This window comes from Chrysochloris asiatica, unplaced genomic scaffold (genome assembly GCF_000296735.1).
Source record: "Chrysochloris asiatica unplaced genomic scaffold, ChrAsi1.0 scaffold00188, whole genome shotgun sequence".
NCBI classification, from domain to species: Eukaryota; Metazoa; Chordata; class Mammalia; order Afrosoricida; family Chrysochloridae; genus Chrysochloris; species Chrysochloris asiatica.
Genome location: NW_006408706.1, coordinates 3,518,972 through 3,543,416, shown reverse-complemented (window position 1 = coordinate 3,543,416; position 24,445 = coordinate 3,518,972). Strand labels below are relative to the sequence as shown.

The window sequence follows — 24,445 nt, the reverse complement described above, 5'->3', positions numbered from 1 at the left end:
TATTTGAATAGTCTTTAAAAAAAACTAAAACAAGCAAACCATCCTAATTCAGTAAGGAGGTCCTCATGGGGCACTGTAGGATAAGCACTGGACTGTTAACCACAAAGTCAGTGGTTCAAACCCACCAACTGCTCCTCAGAACCCCTATACAGGGTTGCTGAGTCAGAAATAACTTAGTGACACTTAACAACAACAATATGGGTATAAAATGAGCCACCCCAGAGACAGTTATGGGACATATTGCAACTATCAAAGATGAAGAGTCTGGAGTGGAATGCATCCTTTGGACCTTCAGATCCATGTTCATTGAAGCTCCTCAAGTCAGGGACAGAAAGCTGTCATACCTGAAGAGTGGCAGAGGAGTGACAATAGCAGAACCAAGAGCCCAGAGCATGAGACAGAGCAGTAGACTTCCCAGCCCACAGGACAAGTAAAGCTGAGTGACTTTGAGCAGGAGGCTTACTTGAAGAGTGAGGTACTTCCAAATACTTGAATTGGGGGTGCTAGGTTTGCTGACTCATGGAGGTAAAACTGAATGCCTTCAGGTTGAGGTTTATGGTGGAGTGTGTCCTGTGGGCATTTATCAGCAGTGGATTAAAACAGTTGTGCTCTGAGCATTCCTCACCCTGGATTGTAATCTGTTAACTTCCCTAATAAACTGCCTAGCTAGGATTGTGCAGTCTGAGTTCTGTGTAGCCATTGCAATGAAATATCAAACACAGCTGAGTAGAAAGTGCTGTGGGTGCAATAGTTTGATGGCACATTTTTTTGTAGAAGGTTTCTTATATGTAATCTAATTTAATTGTTTGGGTACCCTGTGAAGTGTTAGTATCTGCCATCAAATAAAGGATGAGGAGACTCAGCAATTGTTTCAAGTGGCAGAGTGAAATTCAAACTCGGGTCCTCTAATCCCGTATTTTACTTTTCTCCACCATATCACTGGGTGGAGAATTTACTTTACAGTCATTGATATCCCTTTATCTAGGTAAACAAATATACTAGAATGATAAAATTAATAAAATGGTGAAATACAATTGGTTCTATTTATTTAAAAAAAATAGGGAAATGCAGTTTTATTTTTCATTGAATATGTAATTTTGCATGTTTTAATCAGAAGCAATCTAAATAAATGATTTACATTTTAGTTGCCATTTAAATCTCAGACATTTAGCGATTTAAATGCCTTAGAGAAGGGTATGTCATATGATTACATGACAGACTGACCAGGTATCTACTTGCGACTTTTTGTTTGTCCCAATTTATAATCACTAATTTCTGTAGCAGGGAATGAGTTTAGGATGACATTTAAGGTCTGATTTTGTTCCTTAGGATAAGCTTGATGCTTTCTGTGTTGTTGTTGTTGTTAGGTGCCATCAGGTCAGTGCCGACTCATAGCAACCTTATGCACAACAGTACAAAATGATGTCCAATCCTGGGCCAACCTCACTGTTGCCACACTTGAGTCCATCGAAGCTGCCACCTGGCCAATCCATCTCGTTGGGGGTCTTCCTCTTTTTCTCTGACCCTCGATCATACCAAACATGATATTCTTCTCCAGCAATTGTTCCCTCCTGACAATATGTCCAAAGTATGAGAGATGAAGTTTGGCCATCTTGGCCTCTAAGGAGCACTCTGGCTGCACTTCTTCCAAAACAGATCTATTGGTTCTTTTGGCAGCCCATGGCACTTTTAGTATTCTCCTCCAACATCATAATTCAAAGGAATCAATTCTTCTACGGTCTTCATTATTCATTGTCCAGCTTTCGCATCCATATGAGGTTATTGAAAATACCATGGCTTGGGTCAGGCGCACCTTAGTCCTCAAGCTGACATCTTTGCTCTTCAACGCTTTAAAAAGTTCTAGTGCAGCAGATTTGTCTAATGCAATACATCGTCTGATCTCTTGACTGCTGCTTCCATGAGTGTTGATAGTTGATCCAAGAAGAATGAAGTCCTTGACAACTTCAATCTTTTCTCTGTTGATAAGAATGTTGTTTATTGGTCCAGTGGTGAGGATTTTTGTTTTCTTTACATTGAGATGTAATCCATACTGAAGGCTGTGCTCTTGGATCTTCATCAGTAAATGTTTTAAGACCTCTTCACTTTCAGCAAGCAAGTTTGTATTATCTGCATATCACAGGTTGTTAATGAGTCTTCCTCTAATCCTGTTGCCACGTTTTTCTTCATATATTCATTCTTCGGATTATTTGCTCAGCATACAGATTGAATAAGTATGGTGAAAGAACATAACCCTGTCACACACCTTTCCCAATTTTAAAACATTCAGTGTTCCCATGCTCTGTTTGAACAACTGCTTCTGGGTCCAAGTACAGATTCCTCATGAGTACAATTAAGTGTTCCAGAATACTCATACTTCTCAATTGATGTGGTTAGTAGTAAACGGTCTCTTGGGGTCAGTCATGACACTGTCTTTTCTCTGAAAATGAAGAATATACAGCATACTTCCTTTTTCATTCTAAATCATGATGGATGAGAAAATAAGTAAATGAGAAGGAAAAGAAATGTAACTTAAGGTTAAATGTTTTGTTGTTGTTAAGTGCCATTCAGTCAGTTCTGAGCGAGAGTGCCCCTGTATAGGATTTACAAAGAGCAGCTGGTGGGTTTGAACTACCAATCTTGTGGTTAGCAGGCCAGTACTTACCAAAGGTTAGATGTAGCTAGAAGTAATACTGAATATTTGCTTCAGTAAATACATTCAAGGAGATGTCAAAAGATACTTGGACCTTCTACTGGTGGTGGTGGTGATGTTCTGAAGTGCTGTCAAGTCAGTTCCGACTCATAGCAACCATGCGTAGGGTTTCCAAGGAGTGGCTGGTGGGTTTGAACCACTGACCTTATGGTCAGCAATCCAATGCTTATCCTACAGTACCATACTTCTGTTGGTACTTGCATAATATAAACAATTACAGGAAAATTGCAGAAATCCTTTCTGTGTTTCATTCTCTCTGATCCTTAATTTAGACTAATGTTCTTTGCAATCTACCTATCTCACTGGGAGGCTGTAAAGATTAATTAGACCACATCAGCCAAGTGCCCAGTGCTGCCCCAGAGGAAGGTGTTCCATAAATCAGAGTTATCATTAAGAGGCTTTCAAGTCTCTGCTCAGGATGGTACCATCAGTCCCTATCCGAATGGGAGTCACCCTCATTCAGGCCCATGGCAGGTTTCCTTATAATAAAATACAAAGAATGTTCGCTGTTCTAGTTCTGTGTGACTAAGCAGATTTCCTACTCTGCGGACTCTAGTGTCTCCATCTGTGAAAGCAGCAGCACATAACATCTGGATAATTCTTAAAGTAACTGACCTTAGAGTTTCTCTGGTCTGTTGTTGTTGTTGAGTGTCATTGAATTGTTTACGACTTGTAGAGACCCTGTATAGGATTTCTGAGGAGCAACTGGTGAGCTTGAACCGCTGACCTTGTGATACAAACTGACCTTGCAGTCCAGTGCATTAACCCACACCAGCATGCCAAGACTCCTTCTCTGGTTTATGTCCTTTTGATTTCTGGTGTTCCACCTAACTTTTCAAAATGATTAAAGTATTTATTAAGCTCATATCCCATTAAACTGGGTAAGGCACAGAAGTATGTCACTCCAAGCTCTCTTTGAGGAAGATCTTGCTGGCCAGAGGTGGCGGTGCAGTCATAGAGCCTCTGTAGACATCTGGCTCACCCAAGGTCATGCCTGATGGCAGCTCATATCTGGTGATTGAGTTGAGGGTCATTTTGACCCAATCCTCAACTCTGATGGAGGCAGCATTTATTCCAGAGCTCTCCACTGGGCCAAGAGTTGCTGGACTTTGCTTCACAGTTCACTTTTCTCTGTACCCAGTCTTATTTCCTCCCTCTTGCTGTTAACAGGTATTGATCCCTATAATTATCTTATGCCTCACACTCCTTAGCATCTGCTTCCAGAGAACTTGGTCAGTGATAAGAATTTAAATACTGTGAAGAAAACAGGCTAGTAAGAAGGAAAATCCTCAAGTCACATACTAATAGACTTGCTTATCATGGGTTAATTTTGCATTCTATGATTTATTAATTTGAAGATTACATAATTTATTAATTTGGATATGGGACATATTTTCATATTAAAACAAAGAATGCCCATGGAGGAAAATTTCAAACAGTACTGGATTTGTGATAGAGTTGTAAAGGATTTTATAATAGAACATGAAGCTGTTGACCAATAAGGTAGTTAGTTCTATTAATGGCAATTATAGTAAGTTTTTTAAAAATCCGCATTCTTGATCTTTAAATAAATCTTTCCTAACCTTCTCTGTACAATTGTACTTTTGCAGTTTTTGCATAGAAATACTGACTTTGTCCAGTGCATATTAGAGAGCTGTACTTTAAAAAGTTCTTTAGCTTAGTGATGCAGTGCAAAGTATGTAGCAATATCAGTGAACTGAACGTGTAAAAATTGTGGGATGGGTGTATGTTTTGTGTACATTTTCACCAATATTAAAAAAAAAAAAAGTTATTCATCTGTTCTTGAAATAAATCATTTTGAGTATAACAGAGAGACCTTATTTTACTTTCTTCCTCCTTTTCTTTTCCTTTCTCAGTAGTTTGAATTTGGCTATATTTGTTTTTTCAAAAACCCAATAGGTCTGACAGCTGTTAGGAAATTGATCTCATAAAGAAAACTGTATGCTGAGTATTTCTAAGAAATTAGATTTTATGTTGTAATGAGATACAATGTTTCCTTGTGTGTGCTTTAATTTCCAGCTTGCATTTAGGAATTTGCCTTAAAATTTTTAATATTTTGCAATGAAATTTGTTAAAATTTAATTATGCAATTCTTTAAAAAAAAAAAAAGAAAAAACTGTTGATTACTCCTTATCCATAGGTAAAGGTTATGACTTAGTATTTTACATTCTCTGTTTTCTTTTGCATATTATTGTTGGTATTTTAACCTACAGCAGAAAATCAGACACTGAGGAATATATGAAATGTTTCTTGGGTAGACATCTAGAGAAGGGTTATAGAAGAACAGAAAAGGAATTGGGGAGAGACAAGGGGTTATATATAGTTGGAGTTTAACAACAACATGCTTTAGTAGAAAGAGGATAAGAAACTTTTTGGCAATGTGTTAGTAAATCGAAACTTCTTTTGACTTTATCCTCTATTTATTTATGTTGAAGTCATAAAGTAAATTATATCTGCTAAGTCAAGCCTACAACAGACCCCCCCATAGCAGTATTCCTTAAGGGAAATATGTTCCAGGAATAACATAAAACCAAAGCACAGTGCTTACTCTATTATTTGTTTATATAAAGTTTATAAACGAAGTTAAGTTTATGATGTTAGAAGTTAGGGCAGTGGTTACTTTGGTGTAGGAGTTAGGGGCAAGGAGTATGAGGGGACTTCCGGGGTGCTGGGAGTATCTCTTGCTTGATCTGGGTGCTATTTACGAGGATGTATTCATTTTGTAAAATATTTCATAATACATTTTATGACATGTAATTTTCTATTTGTATTTTATAATTAGAATAATTTAAAATATTAATGAGTCAGGGATGAAATATATTTTGTTTCCACATAGTCCTTTAAGAATCACAGAACTATGTCTTCTTATTGTTGTTTTTAAGTGCCATCGAGTTGATTCTGGCTTATAGTGACCCTGTATAGGGTTTCTGAGGAGCAGCTGGTGGGTTTGAACCTTGTGATTTGCAGTCTGGAATCATACTTTCACCTAGCCCTCTGAATTCATGATTCAGTGGTTCAAACTAACCAGAACTGACTCAATGGCACTTAACAACAGCAAACAACAAAATATGAGGGAGCTTCAAAAAGTTGATGGAAAAGTGGAATAGAAAGATAATGGGATTTTCCCATGATCTTTTTGAAGCCTCCTACATGCCAAAAGAAATCCTGGTTTGAAGCCAGGATAAGCACTAGACTGGCAGATTTGAATGACCGACCTTTTAATTAGCAGTCCAGTGCTTATCCTATAGCATCACACCAGGAGCCATTTTAAAGACTATTGTTGTTTCAGTCAATTTACTAGTTCATGAGTACTTAAAGTCATACCTCATTTTATAATAAAACTTTTTATTGCACTTTATAGATATGGCATTTTTCAAGAGCATGTGCTTACTTCATGTACATTTTGGTATCCTTACAATAGGTCAAAGTTTTTTATAATGTGAACATGCTTAATAGACTACATGTAAATTTTATATGCATTGATAAGCCAAAGGATTGTATTACTCACTTTATTGCAATATTTGTTTTATTGTTGTTGTTAAGTGCCATCTAGTTGGTTCTGACTCATAGCAGCCCTGTATAGGGTTTCCAAGGAGCAGATGGTGAGCTTGAACTGCCAACCTTGAGGTTCAAACCGACCTTGTAATCCAGCACATTAACCCACAACACCACATCAGGACTCCAATTTGTTTTATTTTAGTGGTCTGGAAAAGAACTCACAATATTTCTGAGATATGTCTATGTTTTATAATATGTTACTTTATCTTTCAAAACTTCTTTTTGTGTCCTTGTTTCTTGTTTGTCCTTGTTTCTGCTTATAGTTGCTAGTACTATGTCTGATACAGGAATTATTTTTCTTTAAAAATAAAGATATGTTGCCTCTGTATTACATAAGACCATAGGTGGAATCCTGAACCCCATCCAGAATCTTCTGAGGTGGGAAACTTCCAATTGAAAGGATAAGCATACCAGCCTGGAGTGGCTAGAAGAACAGAAAATACTTCTTGAAACAAAGACCGACAGGAAAAATACAAAACAATAAAGGCAGTCCAACTGATTACTACAAGAACAATCAAGTTGCTTGCCCAGGAGACATCAAGGCAAGGGGTCGGGTCCCATCAGGGCAAACCCCATTCCAAGGCTAAGACTCAATGGGAATACACACTCTAGTTGGTGACCATGTTTGTCACAAATAAGGGGAAATGAGGGAAAAACAGCAACGAAGCTGTGAGCTAAGCCCTACAACGTTCAATAGACTCCTGTGAACCTGGGTGGAGACCTGATTGGCCAGCAGTGTGGCAGGAACTAGGGACTCTTGGGTCCAGAGTCAGTGGCATAGCCATAGAGGACTAGAATGGAGAGTGTAGCATCTAGCTGATAAGAAGAGAGGGCATACACATAAGAATACCCACACTTGCAGATAATACCCACTGGACCTGGCTTCAATGACTGGATGATCAGAGCTGAATTAGAAGAAGAAAGAAGAGGAAAAAAAGAGTAATCTGATACAATTTGATGAACTTGACCTATACCTATGGATGCAGTAGGTCAAAAGAGGGAACAAATCTTTACAGTGAGGATCATTCCCACCCCCTTCATAGTATTTTAAGCCCTCTTTGCTTTCAGCAAGCAAGGTTGTATCTCTACATACCACAGGTTATTAATGGGCATTTCTCCAATCCTGATGCCACATTTTTCCTCCTATAATCCAGCTTTTCAGGTATTTTGCTCAGCATACAGATTGAATAAGTATGGGGAAAGGATACAACTCTGGCACACACCTTTCATAATTTTGAACCATTCAATGTTCCCTTGTTCTATTTACACAACTGCTTCTTGGTCTATGTGCAGGTTCTTCTTGAGCACAATTAAGTATTCCGGAATACTCATACTTCACAATGTTGTCCATAGCTTTTCATGATCCACACAATTGAAAACCTTTGTGTCATTAGTAAAGCACAGGAAAACATCTTTCTGGTATTTTCTGCTTTCTGCCAAGATCCATCTAACAACAGCAATGATATCCCCCATTCCACATCTTGTTCTGAATTGGGATTGAACCTTTTGAAGTTCTCTGTCAATATATGGTTGCAGCCAATTTTGCATGATCTTTAATAAAACTTTACTTGCATGGGGTATCAATGATATTGTCTGATAATTTCCGCATTCCATTGGGTCATCTCTCTTTGGAATGGGCACAAATACAGATCTTTTCCAGTCATTTGGCCGGGTAGTTATCTTCCAGATTTCTCGGCATAGATGAGTGAGTGCCTTCAGTGCTGCATCAGTCAAACATACATACATATATACGGGAGCACTGGTGGTGCTGTAGGATGAGTACATGGTTGATGCTTTGAGTCCACCAGCCCCTCCATGGGGAAAAGCTGAGAATTTACAGCATCAGAAACCGTATACAAGGTCACTATGTGTCAGAACCAATTCAAAGACACATAACTTTCTCTTTGTTTGTATTTATAGTCCCATTCTCCCTCCCATACTGTTCAGCTTTTGTATCTGTGTATTCGTTCATAAATTATTATTAATTGTTGTAGTATTGTATATATAATAGTATTTACCTTTTGCCTTTAACTGTTATTTTCCTTGCAGTGTGTCTTCCTTGATCATTTTTGTTTTGTTTTTGTTGTGATGTGCTATCAAATCAGTCTTGACTCAGAGATCCTATTTAGGGTTTCCAAGGAGCAGCTGGTGGGTTGAACTGTCAGCCTTTTAATAAGCTGTGAGGACTTATCCAGCAACACCACACCAGACTGCCCCTGATTATATATTGCCTTCCCCTTCACTCAAGTTAATATGTGTCTACCTTTTAGTTGAGTCCTGGTGTGGTACTGTAGGGTAAGCATTGGACTATTAACCACAAGGTAGATAATTGAAAACCCTTTGGCTGTTCTTTAAAAACCCGATGCAGGGTCACTTTGAGTTGGAAGCAACTAACATCAACACTACCCTCTAGTTGCCATCCTTTGCTTTCCCACCCTGGTAACCATCAAAAAGGTTTCCTTTTGGGTGAAAACCTTTTCTTGACTTTTTCTAATAGTTATCTCATACAGTATTTTCCTTTTGTGGATAAGTAAATGTCACTCATTACAGTGTCCTCCAGGTTCATCTATGTTATAAGGTGTTTCACAGATTCATTGTTACTCTTTAATGCTGCATATAGTATTTCATTGTTTATGTACCATGTTAATTTATCCATTCTTTTTTTGGTGGGTTTATAGATTATTTACATCTTTTTGTTTTTGTGAATAGTGCTGCAGTGAACATGTGTGCATATATTTATTTTTGTTATGGATCTTATTTCTCGAGGATATGTACCTACTAGAGGGATTGCCAGATCATATGGCATTTTTATTTCCATCTTTACAGCTAAAAATCTTTCCGGTAACTCCAGTATCACCCAATACAAGGGAAAAGATAATAGACAGGGAAGATGAAGTGAAATACTGAATGCAATGATTGTTTTTAAAATACCTTGCTTTTTAAATTTTCTGAAGACATAAACTGTGTAAACTTATTGGTAAGGCACTTTCTGAGGCCAAAATCTGAAAGCCCCTAGAGTTTATGCTTCGTTAGCTTTACATATACTTCTAAGGATAATTCATTAAATTCATTCACAGAAAAATGGAGAGAGTTCCTGATGCTTAGAGATACTATAAAAATCTCTTTCGTATATTTATTTCAACCATTCTTTTATATTACTGTCCAGATACATGAAATTTTAATGTGATAATAATAAGCTTTATAAGAAAAATGCCCTCTAGGAAAGTATATACATATTTTATACTTTTTAGCCTTTGAACAAACTGTATGCACTTAATTCCTTAAAAAAAATTCTTAAGAATAGCAAAATCCCTGAAGTAAATGCTTTCATGGGTTACTAGGCAACTGCCTGTAAAAATCGTCTGGGCCACTGGAAAAAATGGTAAAGTGGGGATTGTATTTATCTTTAGTATGTCTTGTTTCCGTTCTGGGCCCTGTTAGTCTCTAGGTAGTCAAAGTTTGAAAGATTATAATGCAGCGTGTCTCAAGTGACTTAGATCTATTATTCCTGAACACAAAAACGGAATTGTGTGGCAAATTTTTCCAGTCTCACAAGTAAAATAACAGGGGAGAGTATTTTGTAGATCACACTGTGGAGACTGGAAGTTTAGTGATACTTACAGTTTGGTGCATTAACTAACTATGTTGTTATTAACTGTGCTTTCGTGTCAGTTCCAACTGATAATGAACCTAGGATTTCTGAGAATCCATTGGGTTTGAACTGAGGCCTTGGGATTAGCAGTCCATTGCTTATCTTTCAGCATTACATCAGGGCTCCTTCTCTATAGTTATGGAATACGTATCATTAGAATAAAACTTTTTATTTTATATGAATTGAACTATTGCACTATAATATAGAGATACTGGCATTGAAATCTCTTTAAATTTTAAATGCATCATTTGATAGCATCATCATAGTTTACTATGTAAAGTTCTGTTTTTATAATGTTGTTGTGTTCTGTTGAGTTGGTTCTGACTCATGGAGACCCTGTACAGGGTTTCTGAGGCTGAAATTCTTTATGGAAGGATAAAGCTTCATCTTTCTTCTGTGGAGCAGCTGGTTGATTTGAACTGCTGACCTTGCTATTAGCAGCCCAACAGTAACTTGACACACCGCCAGTGTTCCTGAGTAGTACACAATCAATTAAGATATAATAGTTTAAAATGATAACTATTAACAAGCAATTATCTGTTCCCTGTGAACTTTTCAGCCAGATAGCTTATGTCCCAAATATTATATTATTTTGCCTTCCTCCTTTAACTAACAAGCCTTAACTATAGCTTGCTGACTACTTTGTTTTTATACAAATAAGATACATGTTGTAAGGTTTTTAAAAAAACTACACAACCCCTTTGCACATTAGTTTGCACCTTTTGAACATCATATGTGTGAGCACATTATTTACATTATATGGGGGGTGCTGGGGTTACAGTAATCTGGATAGATTCCTTTACCTTCATGTGCATGGCCTAACCATCTTCCCATTCTTAGTACCACTCTCTTGTTCTATGCTTACTGGTTTGTTCCTTCTGACTGAGTTATGTGGTGACATTCATAGTACAAGGGCATGTATTAAAAGATATAGCCATGCTACCTGAATGACAGACACATTGGCACCCTCAAGAGAGGAAAAGACTGGATGAGAGGCTGAGACTGACTGAAGAGGAGAGCTAATTCATGTCAGGTTATGCTGACAAAGGGCATGAGCAGGGCTTCCTGCTCATCTCCTCTCTTTATCTTTTAGAGGAAATGTATAGTCCAGAAACAGTCTTCTTTTCATCACTATGTATCCTGTGACCTTGTTTTAAACAATTATGCTCCTATTTCCTCTCCCAAAAAATAAAAGCTCAGTTCAAATTCACTTAGCCCATCACTTAGAACTGATGGGAAGCATGCTAAGAGGATCTCTTAAGACTTCCATTAAAACCTAACAGCATGTTTCCATCTCTTCTTGTTGGTATGTAGGTTGTTATTGTTGTTGTTGTTGTTGTTAAGTGCTGTCAAGTCATTTCTGACTCTTAGTGACCTTGTATAGGGTTGCCAAGGAGCAGCCGATGGGTTTGAACCACCAACCTCACAGTGCTACAGTGCCACACCAGAACTTCATATAAATGGTAGATATTCTATTTAATCAGATAAAAAACAAGTTGTCTTTGTTGTTAAGTGCTATGAAGTAAGTTCTGACTCAGAAAGACCATATATAGTGTTTGCAAGGAGCAGCTGGTGGGTTTGAACTGCCCACCTTGTGATTCGCAGTCCAGTGCTGATCCTACAGTGCCACACAAACACTTAAGTGGTATTTATTTTGCAATTATAATTTTTTAAAAGTCTACATGTTATCTTCTCCTTTAAATTACTACTGTAATTTATACAAAATTCTACAGATATAAAATAAACTTAAAAAGTAGGAACTTCATAAATTCCTACTTTATAAGTTTATTTTACATCTGTAGAATTTTGTATAAAGTATTGTTCTTTTCATAACAGATACAACATCATGTATCAAACCAAAAACTACCATTGTGCTGGAAAAGAGAAAAACAAATATTTCTCCTATATCATTAAATTCCCTTTTAAACAATTATCTATGAGTCAGAACCAACTGGACGACACTTAATAACAACAACAAATGAGTAATTTATTAGAACACTATTCATTTGTGATGAATTCCTTTGACACAAATGAATAAAATAATGTAGTAAATTTTTGTAAAGCTGGTCAATTTGCTTAAAATGTTTACAATCAGACAAAAATATGCTTGAATATTTTTTGCAGTGTTTAAAGTATACAACAGAATTATAAAACTGTGATTTTTTTGGTCCTTATTTTATTGATTCTGTCCTTTTTTTTTTTTTTAACCACAAATATCAACGATTCTCCTGCTATTTGTTTTGTCAGTGACGTGGAAATAAATCTTTCCGTTAGCATAATAATTTGATTTTATGAGAAAGAGTTCTTTCATGGTGCTTAGGGTACATGTAAAATAAATAAACTTTAATGGATTTAATAGCAGTCTTCCTAATGGTGTATTTAAGAATCTAGTTCTCTTGAAGCAGATAAAATATTAGTAACAACAATGATAATAAACTGGATACTTCTATTTATTGCGCACTTAGTATGGTCCAGACATAGTACCTTGGAGCTTTCTTTGTATATTCTCTAGCCTTTGTAAGGTGATATTTTATAGTTATTTTATGTATGCAGCTTTTTAGAGCGTGAGTAAATTGGAAGACAGTGTGTGGGTAGAACCAACATAACGATTCTCGTCTGCTTCTTCCTAAAACCATAGACCTTTCCATCTGTCCACTTGTCTCTTTGTCTGTGCTTGTGTGCCACTGAGTTAATTCTGACTCATAGCGAAGCCCTGTGGCAGAGTAGAACTGCCCTCTAGAGTTATCTTGGCTGCAGCCTTTACTGGAGCAGATTGCCAGCTCTCTCCTCCCATGGTACAGCTTGTGGGTATGAATGCTCATTAACAGCACAGTGCTTCAAGACTGGGCCACCAGCACACTTATGTCCTACACCACAGAGTCAGTGGAGATGAACTGACAGTGAAGGTGCTGTCAGATAAGCGACCTGCCCTCAACAGTATACTAGATTCAACATGCAGATGGTACTTGCTTGTTTTACTTCTTTGCAAATGAATCATGTCACTTTAATATTTATGAGAATCTTATAATACCACCTTGGACTTCTTTTCATGATCAGTTCAATTGTTCTTTCTTTCCCTTATGGATATAGTCTAATCTTTTTCCTTTTAGCATTTAGAGTTTAATGGCATCTTTTTATAAAAGGCAAAAGAAAAAGTTCTAATAAATAACTCTGCTAAATAAATATACTTTTAAAACAAAGGTCAAAGAGCCCTAGTTCTAGCTACCCAGTTGATAGTTACTAGTAATATGTAGCTATTTCAATTTAAATGTCAATGAATTAAAAATTCAGGTCCTTACTGGAGCTAGCCACATTACAAGTGGCTAATAGCACAAGTGTCTTGTGACAACCAATTAGACAGAACAGATCTAGAACATACATTCCCATCATTATAGAAAAATCTTTATTGAACATCACATGTCTAGTTAGAAACTTGTAAAAGGAAACAGACTGAAAAAAATCCCCATGGTTACCCTACAACTGTAATACAAAGGATGTTTCTTCGAAAATACCCTTAAAGCCCTCAGAACCCTAAATTGAAAAGTATTTGTCCATATATTTCAGAGGGTCTAGATAGTGATTTAAAGAACTCTGGTAGCATAGTTGTTACGAGTCATTCTGCTAACCTCAAGATCATCAGTTCAAAACTATCATCTTTTCCTCAGGAGAAAGATGAGGCTTTCTGCTCCCGTAAAGATTTACAGCCTCGGAAACCCTGTACAGGGTCACTATGAGTCGGAATCAAGTCCACAGCACACAGCCATTACCATCACCACCACCAGATAGTGATTTACTGGAGTCCTGATGTGGTGCTGTGGATTAATGCGCTGGACTGCAAAGTTGGTTTGAACTGCCAAGTTGGTGGTGGCTCAAGTTCACCAGCCACGCCTTAGAAAACCTATTCAAGGGTCATTATGGGTTGAAACTGACTTCATAGCACTTAATAACAACAAACAACAACAACAAAATAATGATTTACTAATGTCCTTAATTGACAAAGTTGTTATAGGCTAACATTTTGTCTGATCAAGGAACCCTGGTTATGCAGTGCTTAAAGTACTTGACTGTGAACCCAAAGGTTGATGGTTTGAAACTGTCAGCTTTCCACAGGAGAAAGATGTGGCAGTGTACTCCCATAAGATTTACAGTCTGAGAAACCCTGTGAGTCTATTCTAGTCTGTTCTGTGAGGTTGCTATAAGTCAGTATTGACTCCAAGACTCTAATAAAAAACTCCTGAGTCTTCATTATGGGTCTCAGATTTATTTCTTCAACACAATTTTACTCCACAGATAAAATTACAGACAGAAGAAGAAAAAATAAGACAATTGCCTGATTATTCTTCCGTGTTATAAAAAAAGAAAGGGTAGTCTGTAGGGGGAACCAAAAGATTTTCCATGGTGATCGTGATTTCTAGTTCATATAAAAGGAGCCTAGAAGGAGCCCTGATAGCGTATTATGTTAAAAGTTAGGCTGCTAATCACTAGGTCAGTAGTTCAAATTACCAGCTGCTCTGTGAGAGAAAGATGATGCTTTCTGCTCCCATAAAGATTTATAGCCTTGGAAACCCTATGAGTTGGAACTAACTCCATGGCACATAACCATTCCATATAGAATCAAGGATGAACTGACATCCTAATTAAGAAGTTAACATTTGTATGAGTTTCCCACAAAGAACAAACTTTTCAAAAAGTTTCGTTCCTGAATTAAGATGTATGAAAATTCAAAACATGATGAAAGGAAGAACATAATCATAAAAGTTTACAGAATCTTACTGATTTGTCCGGGTTATTAGTGGGCGGTAGAAGAATTGAGGAGTGACTAATAAACAAAGTCAGAGATTGTTATTGTTGGTGTTAAGTGCTGTCATGTCAGTTCTAACCCTTAGCAACCGCATATAGGGTTTCCAAGGAGCGGCTGGTGAGCTTGAACCACCGACCTTGTGGTTCAAACCATCTTTGTGGTCCCGCGCATTAGCCCACAGTGCCACACCAGGACTCCAAAGTCAGTGATAGTCTAGGTTAAATAGTTTGAAATTCAAATTTATTGCATGGATTTGACATAATTCAAATAAAAGGGTAAAATGAAAGTATAATATTTAATTATTTAAAAAACTTTTTGTTAAATGAATGTAACAACTTTAAATCCATGCATATTATGCTCAAGTTTTATATGATGTGTACCTTTAAATCGCTCCTTTTAACTTAAATGTGGTTTTAAATGTGGCCTACATAAGTGGATGGAATCTATATTTTTATCAGGAGAGCACCTCATTTAGCTAGAGTTAATTTGCTGGCAATAAAACTGTATTCAGAATACAATTCAAAAGCCTCTGGCATAGAACTCTGAATAATCACATTTTAGTGCTATAGACTCTTTACATTAAATATGTACCTTTTATTCAGAGAGGAACTCTTCAAGTTCTCACTTCTAGTCTATTCATGATTATTTCATGTTTTTAAACCTTTGTTTTTCTCAACACTTATTTGACTACAGAATTTGAGAAACAAGTGAACAAACAATTTGAAAAATTGAGAGCGGCAACTATCATTCATTAATTTACTCATTTATCAGGTACTCACTGACTTAAGGAGTCCTGGTGTGGCACTATAAGATAAGCACTGGACTGCTCCCCTCAAGGTCAGCACTTCAAATCCATCAGCTGCTCCTTGGAAACCCTATACAGGCTCACTATGAGTTGAAACTGACTTGACTACACTTCACAACAACATTGACTTAATGGCTATTAGGAGCACTTGAAACTGTGTGATATATCAGAGATACTTCCAGAAATAAGAGGTGACAAAACAAACAAACAAAAATCTTGTGAAACATCTGTAAAGGTAGAAGTTTTGTAATAAAAATGGAGGAGTAGTTAATCTTACAGTTAAGAAACAGAGGACCCTAGTACCATCAAGGGAGAAGAGCACAAGCAGAATGTGGGACCCTATCCAGAGAAGCAGCGACATCAGAGATGGAGGCAGAGATGAGGACATGGAGAGAGGGAACAGCTGTGGACTCTAACCTCATGGAAAGAGAGGGACTGAGTGCTGGCGACCAGGAGGCAGCCTTGCAGAATGTGCCCTTTGGTTGTTTAAAGGATTATATATTCCTGAGTGTTTTTGTGTACATCCCCCACTCCCCCACCACCACCCCCCCAAAAAATCCCCAAAAAACAGAGGGAATGGAAGCAAATACTGTTGAATGGTGATGCATGGATGAGATTGTAATCATAACACTGAAACGATGGTGTAAAACAAATGTTCTCCCATGTAAACTATCACTCAATTCACAATTAAAAAAAAAAAAAAATCTTGTGGGGGGAAAAAAACCAAAGTATAGTAAATAGATACAACAATACAAAATTTTTGTGGTGCTTTTAGTCTATTTCCTTTTGTCTTTCAAGTTTGGCTCTAAACGTGTGATGTCTCTTATTTGAAGCTTGTTTTCATTACCTTGTGCTACTATAACAGAAACTCTTCAAGTGGGTTACTTTAAGAAACAAATTTATTTTCTCCCAGTATAGGAGGTGAAACTTACATATTTAAGGTATCAGCTCTAGGGGAAGTCTTTCTCTCTGTGTCCATTCTGGTGGATGGTCTTTGTCTCATCTTAACTTCTGTTCCTTGGTGATTGTCTTGTGGTTTGACAACTCTCTTCTCCCATCTCTGCTTGTAGAGACATTATGTATTAAGAGACATATAATGAGGCACTGTCTCATTAACATAACAGACACTTATTCTGAATGTGGTAATTACCACAGGCATAGGAATTAAGTTTTATAATACATATTTGGGTGGGTCACAAATCCATGACATTCTACACCCCCACCAAATTTATGTCCTTTCCACATGCAAAAAAAATTCATCCCACAAATCTAAAATCAGCTCCAAGTTCAAGAATTCATCTTCTGAATTATCTAAACCTAATACCGGCGAGACTTTGAGCAGTTCCACCCTAGGTCAGAATTCCTCTTTATCTGTGAATCTGTAAAATTTAGAGTACAAGTTATCTGTTTCTAAAATACAATGGTAGAACAAGCACAAGTTAGACATTTCTGTTTTTGTACCGATGACTCTCTTTCAAAACCAGATGATAATCCATTTTCCTCTATGACATTGGGTATATGGCACACTTTAACCCTGTATTGCTAACAGCCTTATCAGGCCTGACAAGATTATAGCCTAGAGAGTTAACATATTTTTATTCACGTAACATTGTGGACTTGAGCCACGCTATTATAGTTTGAGTACTATAATAAATGATAAATGCAGCTGATTTTACAATAGCTTGAGGGACCGTAGGTAATAAAAGAAAATCCTCACATGGTGTTAGTGTCTTGCTTGTCTTTTATAATTTGTGCTCGCCTTTCACCATTGTAGTTAGTTATGAGAGCTGGGAATGATGTGGTAGGATGTATGTGTTCTGTTGCCAGTTGAATTAAAAATAAAGGCAATTTAAAATGTAATGCCAATTCGTCTTTTTAGTAGGATACATATGCAATGTCTTTTGGTAATAACCAGTAGTTAGTCACTCCTTTCACCTACTTACTCCCTTTAAAAAGTGAAATGATGTGAACTTGATATTGAATGTGAAGCAATTAGGTGATATACATATTCATTACTGCTAAATTCTGTTTTTAATGAAAACTGGTGTGGCGCTGTGGGTTAATGCACCAGACTGCAAAGCCATTTGAACTTCAAGGATCAGCGGTTCAAGCTCACCAGCTGCTCCTTGGAAACACTATACAGGGTCACTATGGGTCAGAACCGACTTGACAGCACTTAACAAGACCAACAATTGTTGTTGTTGTTAAGTGCCGACGAGTCGGTTCCGACCCATAGCGACCCTGTACAGGGTTTCCCAGTCCTATCATTATGCTTGGGATGTGCAAACATGCCACAATGGCACATCACAAAATGCCTTATGATTCATAGATGATCACTCAGTTAAGTGGCTGTATAGAAGAAGTAAGCAAAGTCTCATTCAAGAGAAAGTGGTGCCAGGCAAACTCTAAGATATTTCCCCAAAGATCTTTGCCCTTGAAGTTGGTTCCCTCCCCTTTGAAGTAGGTCAGACTACTGAAAAAGACAGTAGCTGTTACTGTCTCTGAACAAATAGACTATGACAAACATGACAGGATGTCACTTCTGTCATTAGTCTAGATAAGACAGTGACTTCATCTTGTTGGCATACTCTTTTCCTTAGTGGCTTTGATGAAGCAAGTTATGTAAAAAAAAAAAAAAAAAAAGCTGGGAAGAAATAACTATCTGAGGACATGAGGGCAGCCTCCCCAGCAAGCAGCCAACTAGGAACCCTTAGACCAGTAGCCCTGGAGGAACTAAAATTCTGAAGATCCTTTCCCAGTCAAGACTTTAGATGAGACCCTAGCCATAGTAGATACCCTAATTGCAAACTTGTGAGAGACCCCAAAGCAAAGGGTACACTATGGCTGTACCCAGGCTTCTGAGCCACAGAAACTGTGAAATAATACATATATGGTTTCTTAAGCTGTTAACTTTGTGGTACTTTTATATAGCCAATTGTTGTTGCTAAGTGCCATCAAGTCATTTCTGACTCATTACGATCCTGTGTAGGGTTTCCGACGAGCAGCGGGTGACTTTGAACCACCAACCTTATAGTTCAAACCAACCTTGTAGTCTAATTCTTAGACTCCTTATATAGCAACAGAAAACTATTAAATAAGATGTATTTGGGCCCATTCCAAACAGAGGTGACCTAATGGAATGTGGAAATCATTGCACAATCTCTTTGATATTCCATGCCGGTAAAGTTTTGCTAAAGGCAATACAGAAACAGCTACAATCATACATTGACAGAAAACTTCTAGAGGCTCAAGCTGGATTCAGAAGAGGCCCTTGAATGAGGGATATCGTTACTAATTTCTGAAGGATCTTGGCTGAAAACAGAATAACAGAAAGTTGTTTACCTGTGCTTTATTGACTATGCAAAGGCTTTCAATTGTATGGAACATGACAAGCTATGGACAACATTGCTAAGTATGAGTATTCCGGAACACTTAATTGTGCTCATGAGGAATCTGTACCTTGACCAAGAGGCAGTTGTTCAGGCAGAACATGGGAAAATGGAATGGTTTAAAATTAAGAAAGGTGTGCGACAAGGTTTTATTCTTTCACCATACTTATTCAACGTGTATGCTGAGCAAATAATCCGAGAAGCTGGGTTCTATGAAGAAAAACATGGAATCAGGATTGGAGGAAGACTCATTGACAACCTGCAATATGCAGATGATACAACTTTGCTTGCTGAAAGTGAAGAGGACTTAAAACGTTTACTGATGAAGATCAAAGAGCACAACCTTTGGTATGGATTGCATCTCAATGTAAAGAAAACAAAAATTTTCACCAATGTACCAATAAACAGCATTCTTATCAGTGGAGAAAAGATTGAAGTTGTCAAGGACTTCATTCTTCTTGGATCAACCATCAACACTCATGGAAGCAGCAGTCAAGAAATCAAACGATGTATTGCATTAGGCAAATCTGCTGCACAAGATCTTTTTAAAGTTTTGAAGAGAAAAGATGTCAGTTTGAGGACTAAGGTGCACCTGACCCAAGCCATGGTATTTACACTAACCTCATATGCATGCGAAAGTTGGACAGTGAATAAGGAATACCATAGAAGAATTGATGCTTTTGAGTTGTGGTGTTGGAGGAGAATATTGAAAGTTTTATGGGCTGCCAAAAGAAACAATGTTTTTGAAGAAGAGCAGTCAGGATGCTCCTTGGAGGCCAAGATGACCAAACTTTGTCACTCATACTTCAGACATATTTTCAGGAGTGACCAGTCACTGGAGAAGGATATCATGTTTGGTAAGGTGGAAGGTCATATAAAAAGAGGAAGCCCCCCAAGATGGATTGGCCAAGTGGCAGCATCGATAGACTCAATCGTGGCAACAGTAGTGAGGTTGGCCCAGAATCAGGCAGTGTTTCATTCTGCTGTGCATAAGTTCACTATGGGTCAGTACCAACTCGATGGTACCTAACAACAACAACAACATATTGGGTTATTTAAGTTGTGGTAACACTACATAGTTGTACTGAGGTAAAGATAAGGAAGAACACTGTTGTTATATGCTCTTGCTACTGTTTACCATCAAACTAAATCTAAATTCAGCTATATCTTATTCTTCCCTCTGTTAAGCATCAACCTAATGAAAAATAAAGAAAATGATGAAATATGTTCTTTCAAATTCAAATGGTAACTTACTGAAAACAAAATGAAAGGAAGGATAAGTAAATATAAAGCTTTATGAATGTTATTTTGTTACACTATTTATTATGCTTTGTTCTTTTTCACTAAATGTTGTTTAATTCTCTTCTTTGCTTTCTTTTAACAGATCACCAGAAACTTGAAAGGGAAGCTAGAATCTGCCGTCTTCTGAAGCACCCCAATATTGGTGAGGAAACATTTTCAGTGTACTTTTAAATGTTAATTTAACAATCAAGAATATTGATAACTATTAAATGTTGTTGTTGTTAAGTACCTTAAGGTCAGTTCCAACTCATAGTGACCTTGTATAGGATTTACAAGGAGCAGTTCATGAGCTTGAACCACAGACCCTGTGGTACAAACCAACTTTGTAGTCCAGCCCATTAACTCACCATGCCACACTAGGAATCTAATAATATATAGATTCCGAATACTTAGCTTTTAGTTGCATTTAAATTTTTTTGTTTGTTTGATTTATTCTTTGGGGTATGCATTCTCTGAAGCAAGTATGGAAAACAAAAATAACTATCTGTGAATTAAACTTACTTCATCCCTAAGGTACTTACATTTAAAAAGAATCAGGATGATTGTGTTTACTGAATCTGTCGCTCTTGTTAGATGCTATCAAGTCTGTACCGACTCACAGAGACCCTGTGCACAACAGATTGAAACACTGCCCTGTCCTGGGCTAACCTCACAATTGTTGCCATGCTTGATCCCATTGATGCTGCTACTTTGTCAATCCATCTCACTGGGGGTCTTCCTCTTTTTCTCTGGCTCTCCACCTTACCAAACATGATATCCTTCTCCAGTGACTGGTCCCTCCTGACAATATGTCAGAAGTATGAGAGACAAAGTCTGGCCATACTGGCCTCCAAGGAGCACTCTGGCTGCACTTCTTCCAACACACATCTGTTGGTTCTTATAGCAGCCCATGGCACTTTCAATAGTCTCCTCCAACACCATAACTCAAAAGTATTAATTCTTCTATGGTCGTCCTTATTCACTGTCCATCTTTTGCATGCATATGAGGTTATTGAAAATATCATGGCTTGGGTCAAGTGCACCTTAGTCCTCAAACTGACATCTTTGTTCTTCAACGCTTTAAAAAAAGGTCTTGTGTAACAGATTTGCCTAATTCAATGTGTTGTTTGATTTCTTCACTGCTGCTTCCATGAGTATTGATAGTTGATCCAAGAAGAATGAAGTCCTTGAATCTTTTCTCCATTGATAAGAATGTTGTTTATTGGTCCAGTGGTGAGGATTTTTGTTTTCTTTACATTGAGATGCAATCTATACCAAAGGCTGTGCTCTTTGATATTCATCAGTAAATGTTTTAAGTCCTCTTCACTTTCAGCAAGCAAAGTTGTATCATCTTCATATTGCAGGTTGTTACTGAGTCTTCCTCCAATCCTGATGCCATGTTTTTCTTCATATAACCCAGCTTCTCGAATTATTTGCTCAGTATATCATTTGAATAAGTATGGTGAAAGAGTACAGCCCTGTCTCACACCTTTCTTAATTTGAAACCATTCCATTTTCCCATGTTCTGCCTGAACAACTGCCTCTTGGTCAAGGTACAGATTCCTCATGAGCACAATTAAGTGTTCAGGAATACTAATACTTTGCAATGTTGTCCATAGCTTGTTATGATCCACACAATCGAAAGCCTTTGTGTAGTCAATAAAGCACAGGTCAATATCTTTCTGTTATTCTCTGCTTTCAGCCAAGATCCATCAGACATCAGCAGTGATATTCTTCATTCTACGTTCTCTTCTGAATCCAGCTTGAACCTCTGGAAGTTCTCTGTCATTGTATGCTTGTAGCCATTTCTGTATTACCTTTAGTAAAACTTTACTCACATGGGATATCAAAGATACTTTCCGAATTATTTCCGCATTCCATTAGGTCACCTGTCTTTGGAATGGGCACAAATATGCATCTCTTTCAATCTGCTGGCCAGATAGTTGTCTTCCAGATTTCTTGGCAGAGATGAGTGAGTGCCTCCAGTGCTGCCTCACTTTCTTGAAAGATTTCCATTTTAATTCCATCAATTCCTGGTGCTTTGTTCTTTGCCAATTCCTTCAATGCACCTTGGACTTCTTCCTTTAGTATCATTGGCTCTTGATCATATGCTACCTCTTGAGACAGTTGAACATCAACCATTTGCTTTGATATAGTGATTCTCTGTATAGATATGGACATAAATGCTGTTTTGTTACGTGCCATCAATTTGGCTTTGACCCATTACAACTCTATGTAGGGTTTCTGAGAAGCAGCCGGTGAGACTGAACTGCCGCTTTTTAATTCAAACAGCGTTTCAATCTGGCACATTAACCCACAGAGTCACACCAGGACTCCAGATATATATATATATATATAGTTATTTATGTGCTGTGGAGTCAGTTCTGACTCATAGCGACCCTGTATAGGGTTTCTGAGATTGTAAATCATTACTGGACCAGAAAGCTTCATCTTTCTCCTGTAGAATTTCTGGTAGTTTTGAACTGCTGACCTTGAGGTTCGCAGCCCAATCCATAAACACTACACTACCAGAGCAAGGTTGGTGGTTCAAGTTCACCAGCTGCACCTCAGAAAACCCTACACAGAGTCACTATGAGTAAAAAACCAACTTGATGACACTTAACAACAAAAACAACAATATACATACTATCTTATTATCTCTTTCCTACCTGCTTTGCTAGTCATTATCCCTAAAATATTCTGAGGTACAACAGAAAATTACAGACATATTACTAATAAAAAACTCAATAGACTTAGCAATTCTGTCACTTGTCTTTTCACTGGATCACTGAAGTACATATCAGCTGGTCACTGTGGTATGTACTTCAGCATTATATAGCAGAGAAATTATAATTATAAAGCAGAGAAAGTATTTTTAAATTGGTTTTAAAAGATTTGTTAGAATTAGACCATGCTTCTTAGAATTTTAGTGAAGAAGTCAATAAATTTTGGAAGATATCATTCAGTCATATTCATCTCATAGCTATTCCATGTACAATAGAACAAAACACTGCCTGTTCTTGTGCCATCCTAATCTTAACTGTGTTTTAGTTCATATTTGTAGCCAATGTGTCAGCCCATAGCAATGATGGTCTTCCTCTTATTTGCTGACCCAAAATGATGCCTTTCTAAAGGACTAATCCCTCCTGATGACATATTCAAAGTATTTGAGATGAAGTGTCGCCATCCTAGCTTCTAAGGAACATTCTTACTGTACTTCTTCTCACACAGACTCGTTCCTTCTACTGACAGTTCATGGTCTACTCAGTATTCTTAGTCAACATCATAATTCAAAGACATCAATTATTTGATCTTATTGACTATTAAAAAGCGTGTCATTGTGTGGATAATAACAATTTTTTTAAAGCTTTTGTTGTGAATTGAGTGATAGTTTGCATGGAAAAATATCAATTTTACATTCATTCTATCGTATTTTGTTTCATTGCAATGATTGCAAATCCCTCCATGCATCATCATTCAACAGTACCTGCTTGTTTTTTTTTTGTATGTACACCAAAACATTCAGAAGTATACAGTCATCCAAACAATCAAAGGGCACACTCTGCAAGCCTGCCCCAGGCTACCATCACACAGCCCCTCACCTTCCCATTAGTCTAGAATCCTCAGCTGCCCCGCCTCTCCATGTCATCATCGCTGCCTTCATCCCTGGTGTTACTGCTTCTCTGGATAGGGTCCCACATTCTGTTTCTGCTCTTCTCCCTTGATGGTCCTAGGGTCCCCTGTTCCTGGAAAATGAGACTAGTTATTTCCCCATTTTTGCTACAAAACCTCTTTCTTTACAGTTGTGACATTTGCAATTAGTCAGGATCATAACAAATTTTGAAAAGCATTTCAAAGAATGGAAATTCCAGAATACTTAATTGTTACCACGTAGAACCTGTACATATATGAATAGTCAGCTATTCACACTAAATAAGAGGATACTGTATGGTTTAAAATCAGGAAAGGTGTGCCTCAGGGTTGACTTCTTTCACAATAACAAAACACCAGAACTAAACACTTCCCAACACTGGGCCAACCTCACTACTGTTGCCACACTCGAGTTCATTGATGCTGCCACCTGGACAATCCATCTCGTTGGAGATCTTCCTCTTTTTCTCTGACCCTTCACTTTACCAAACATGATATCCTTCTCCAGCGACTGCTCCCTCCTGACAATATGTCCGAAATATGAGAGACGAAATTTGGCCATCTTGGCCACTAAGGA

General features: G+C 37.5%; 1 protein-coding gene across 12 annotated transcripts in view; it reads left to right on the top strand.

Moving 5' to 3' along the window:
• Window positions 1-24,445, top strand: part of LOC102820955 (calcium/calmodulin-dependent protein kinase type II subunit delta-like) — a 416,134-nt gene that overhangs the window by 103,699 nt on the left and 287,990 nt on the right. For all 12 annotated transcript variants that reach the window (XM_006872238.1, XM_006872247.1, XM_006872241.1 and 9 more), the window contains exon 3: window positions 20,321-20,380. In XM_006872238.1, coding sequence (XP_006872300.1) covers window positions 20,321-20,380 — 60 coding nt within the window. The remainder of the gene's footprint in view (window positions 1-20,320; window positions 20,381-24,445) is intronic.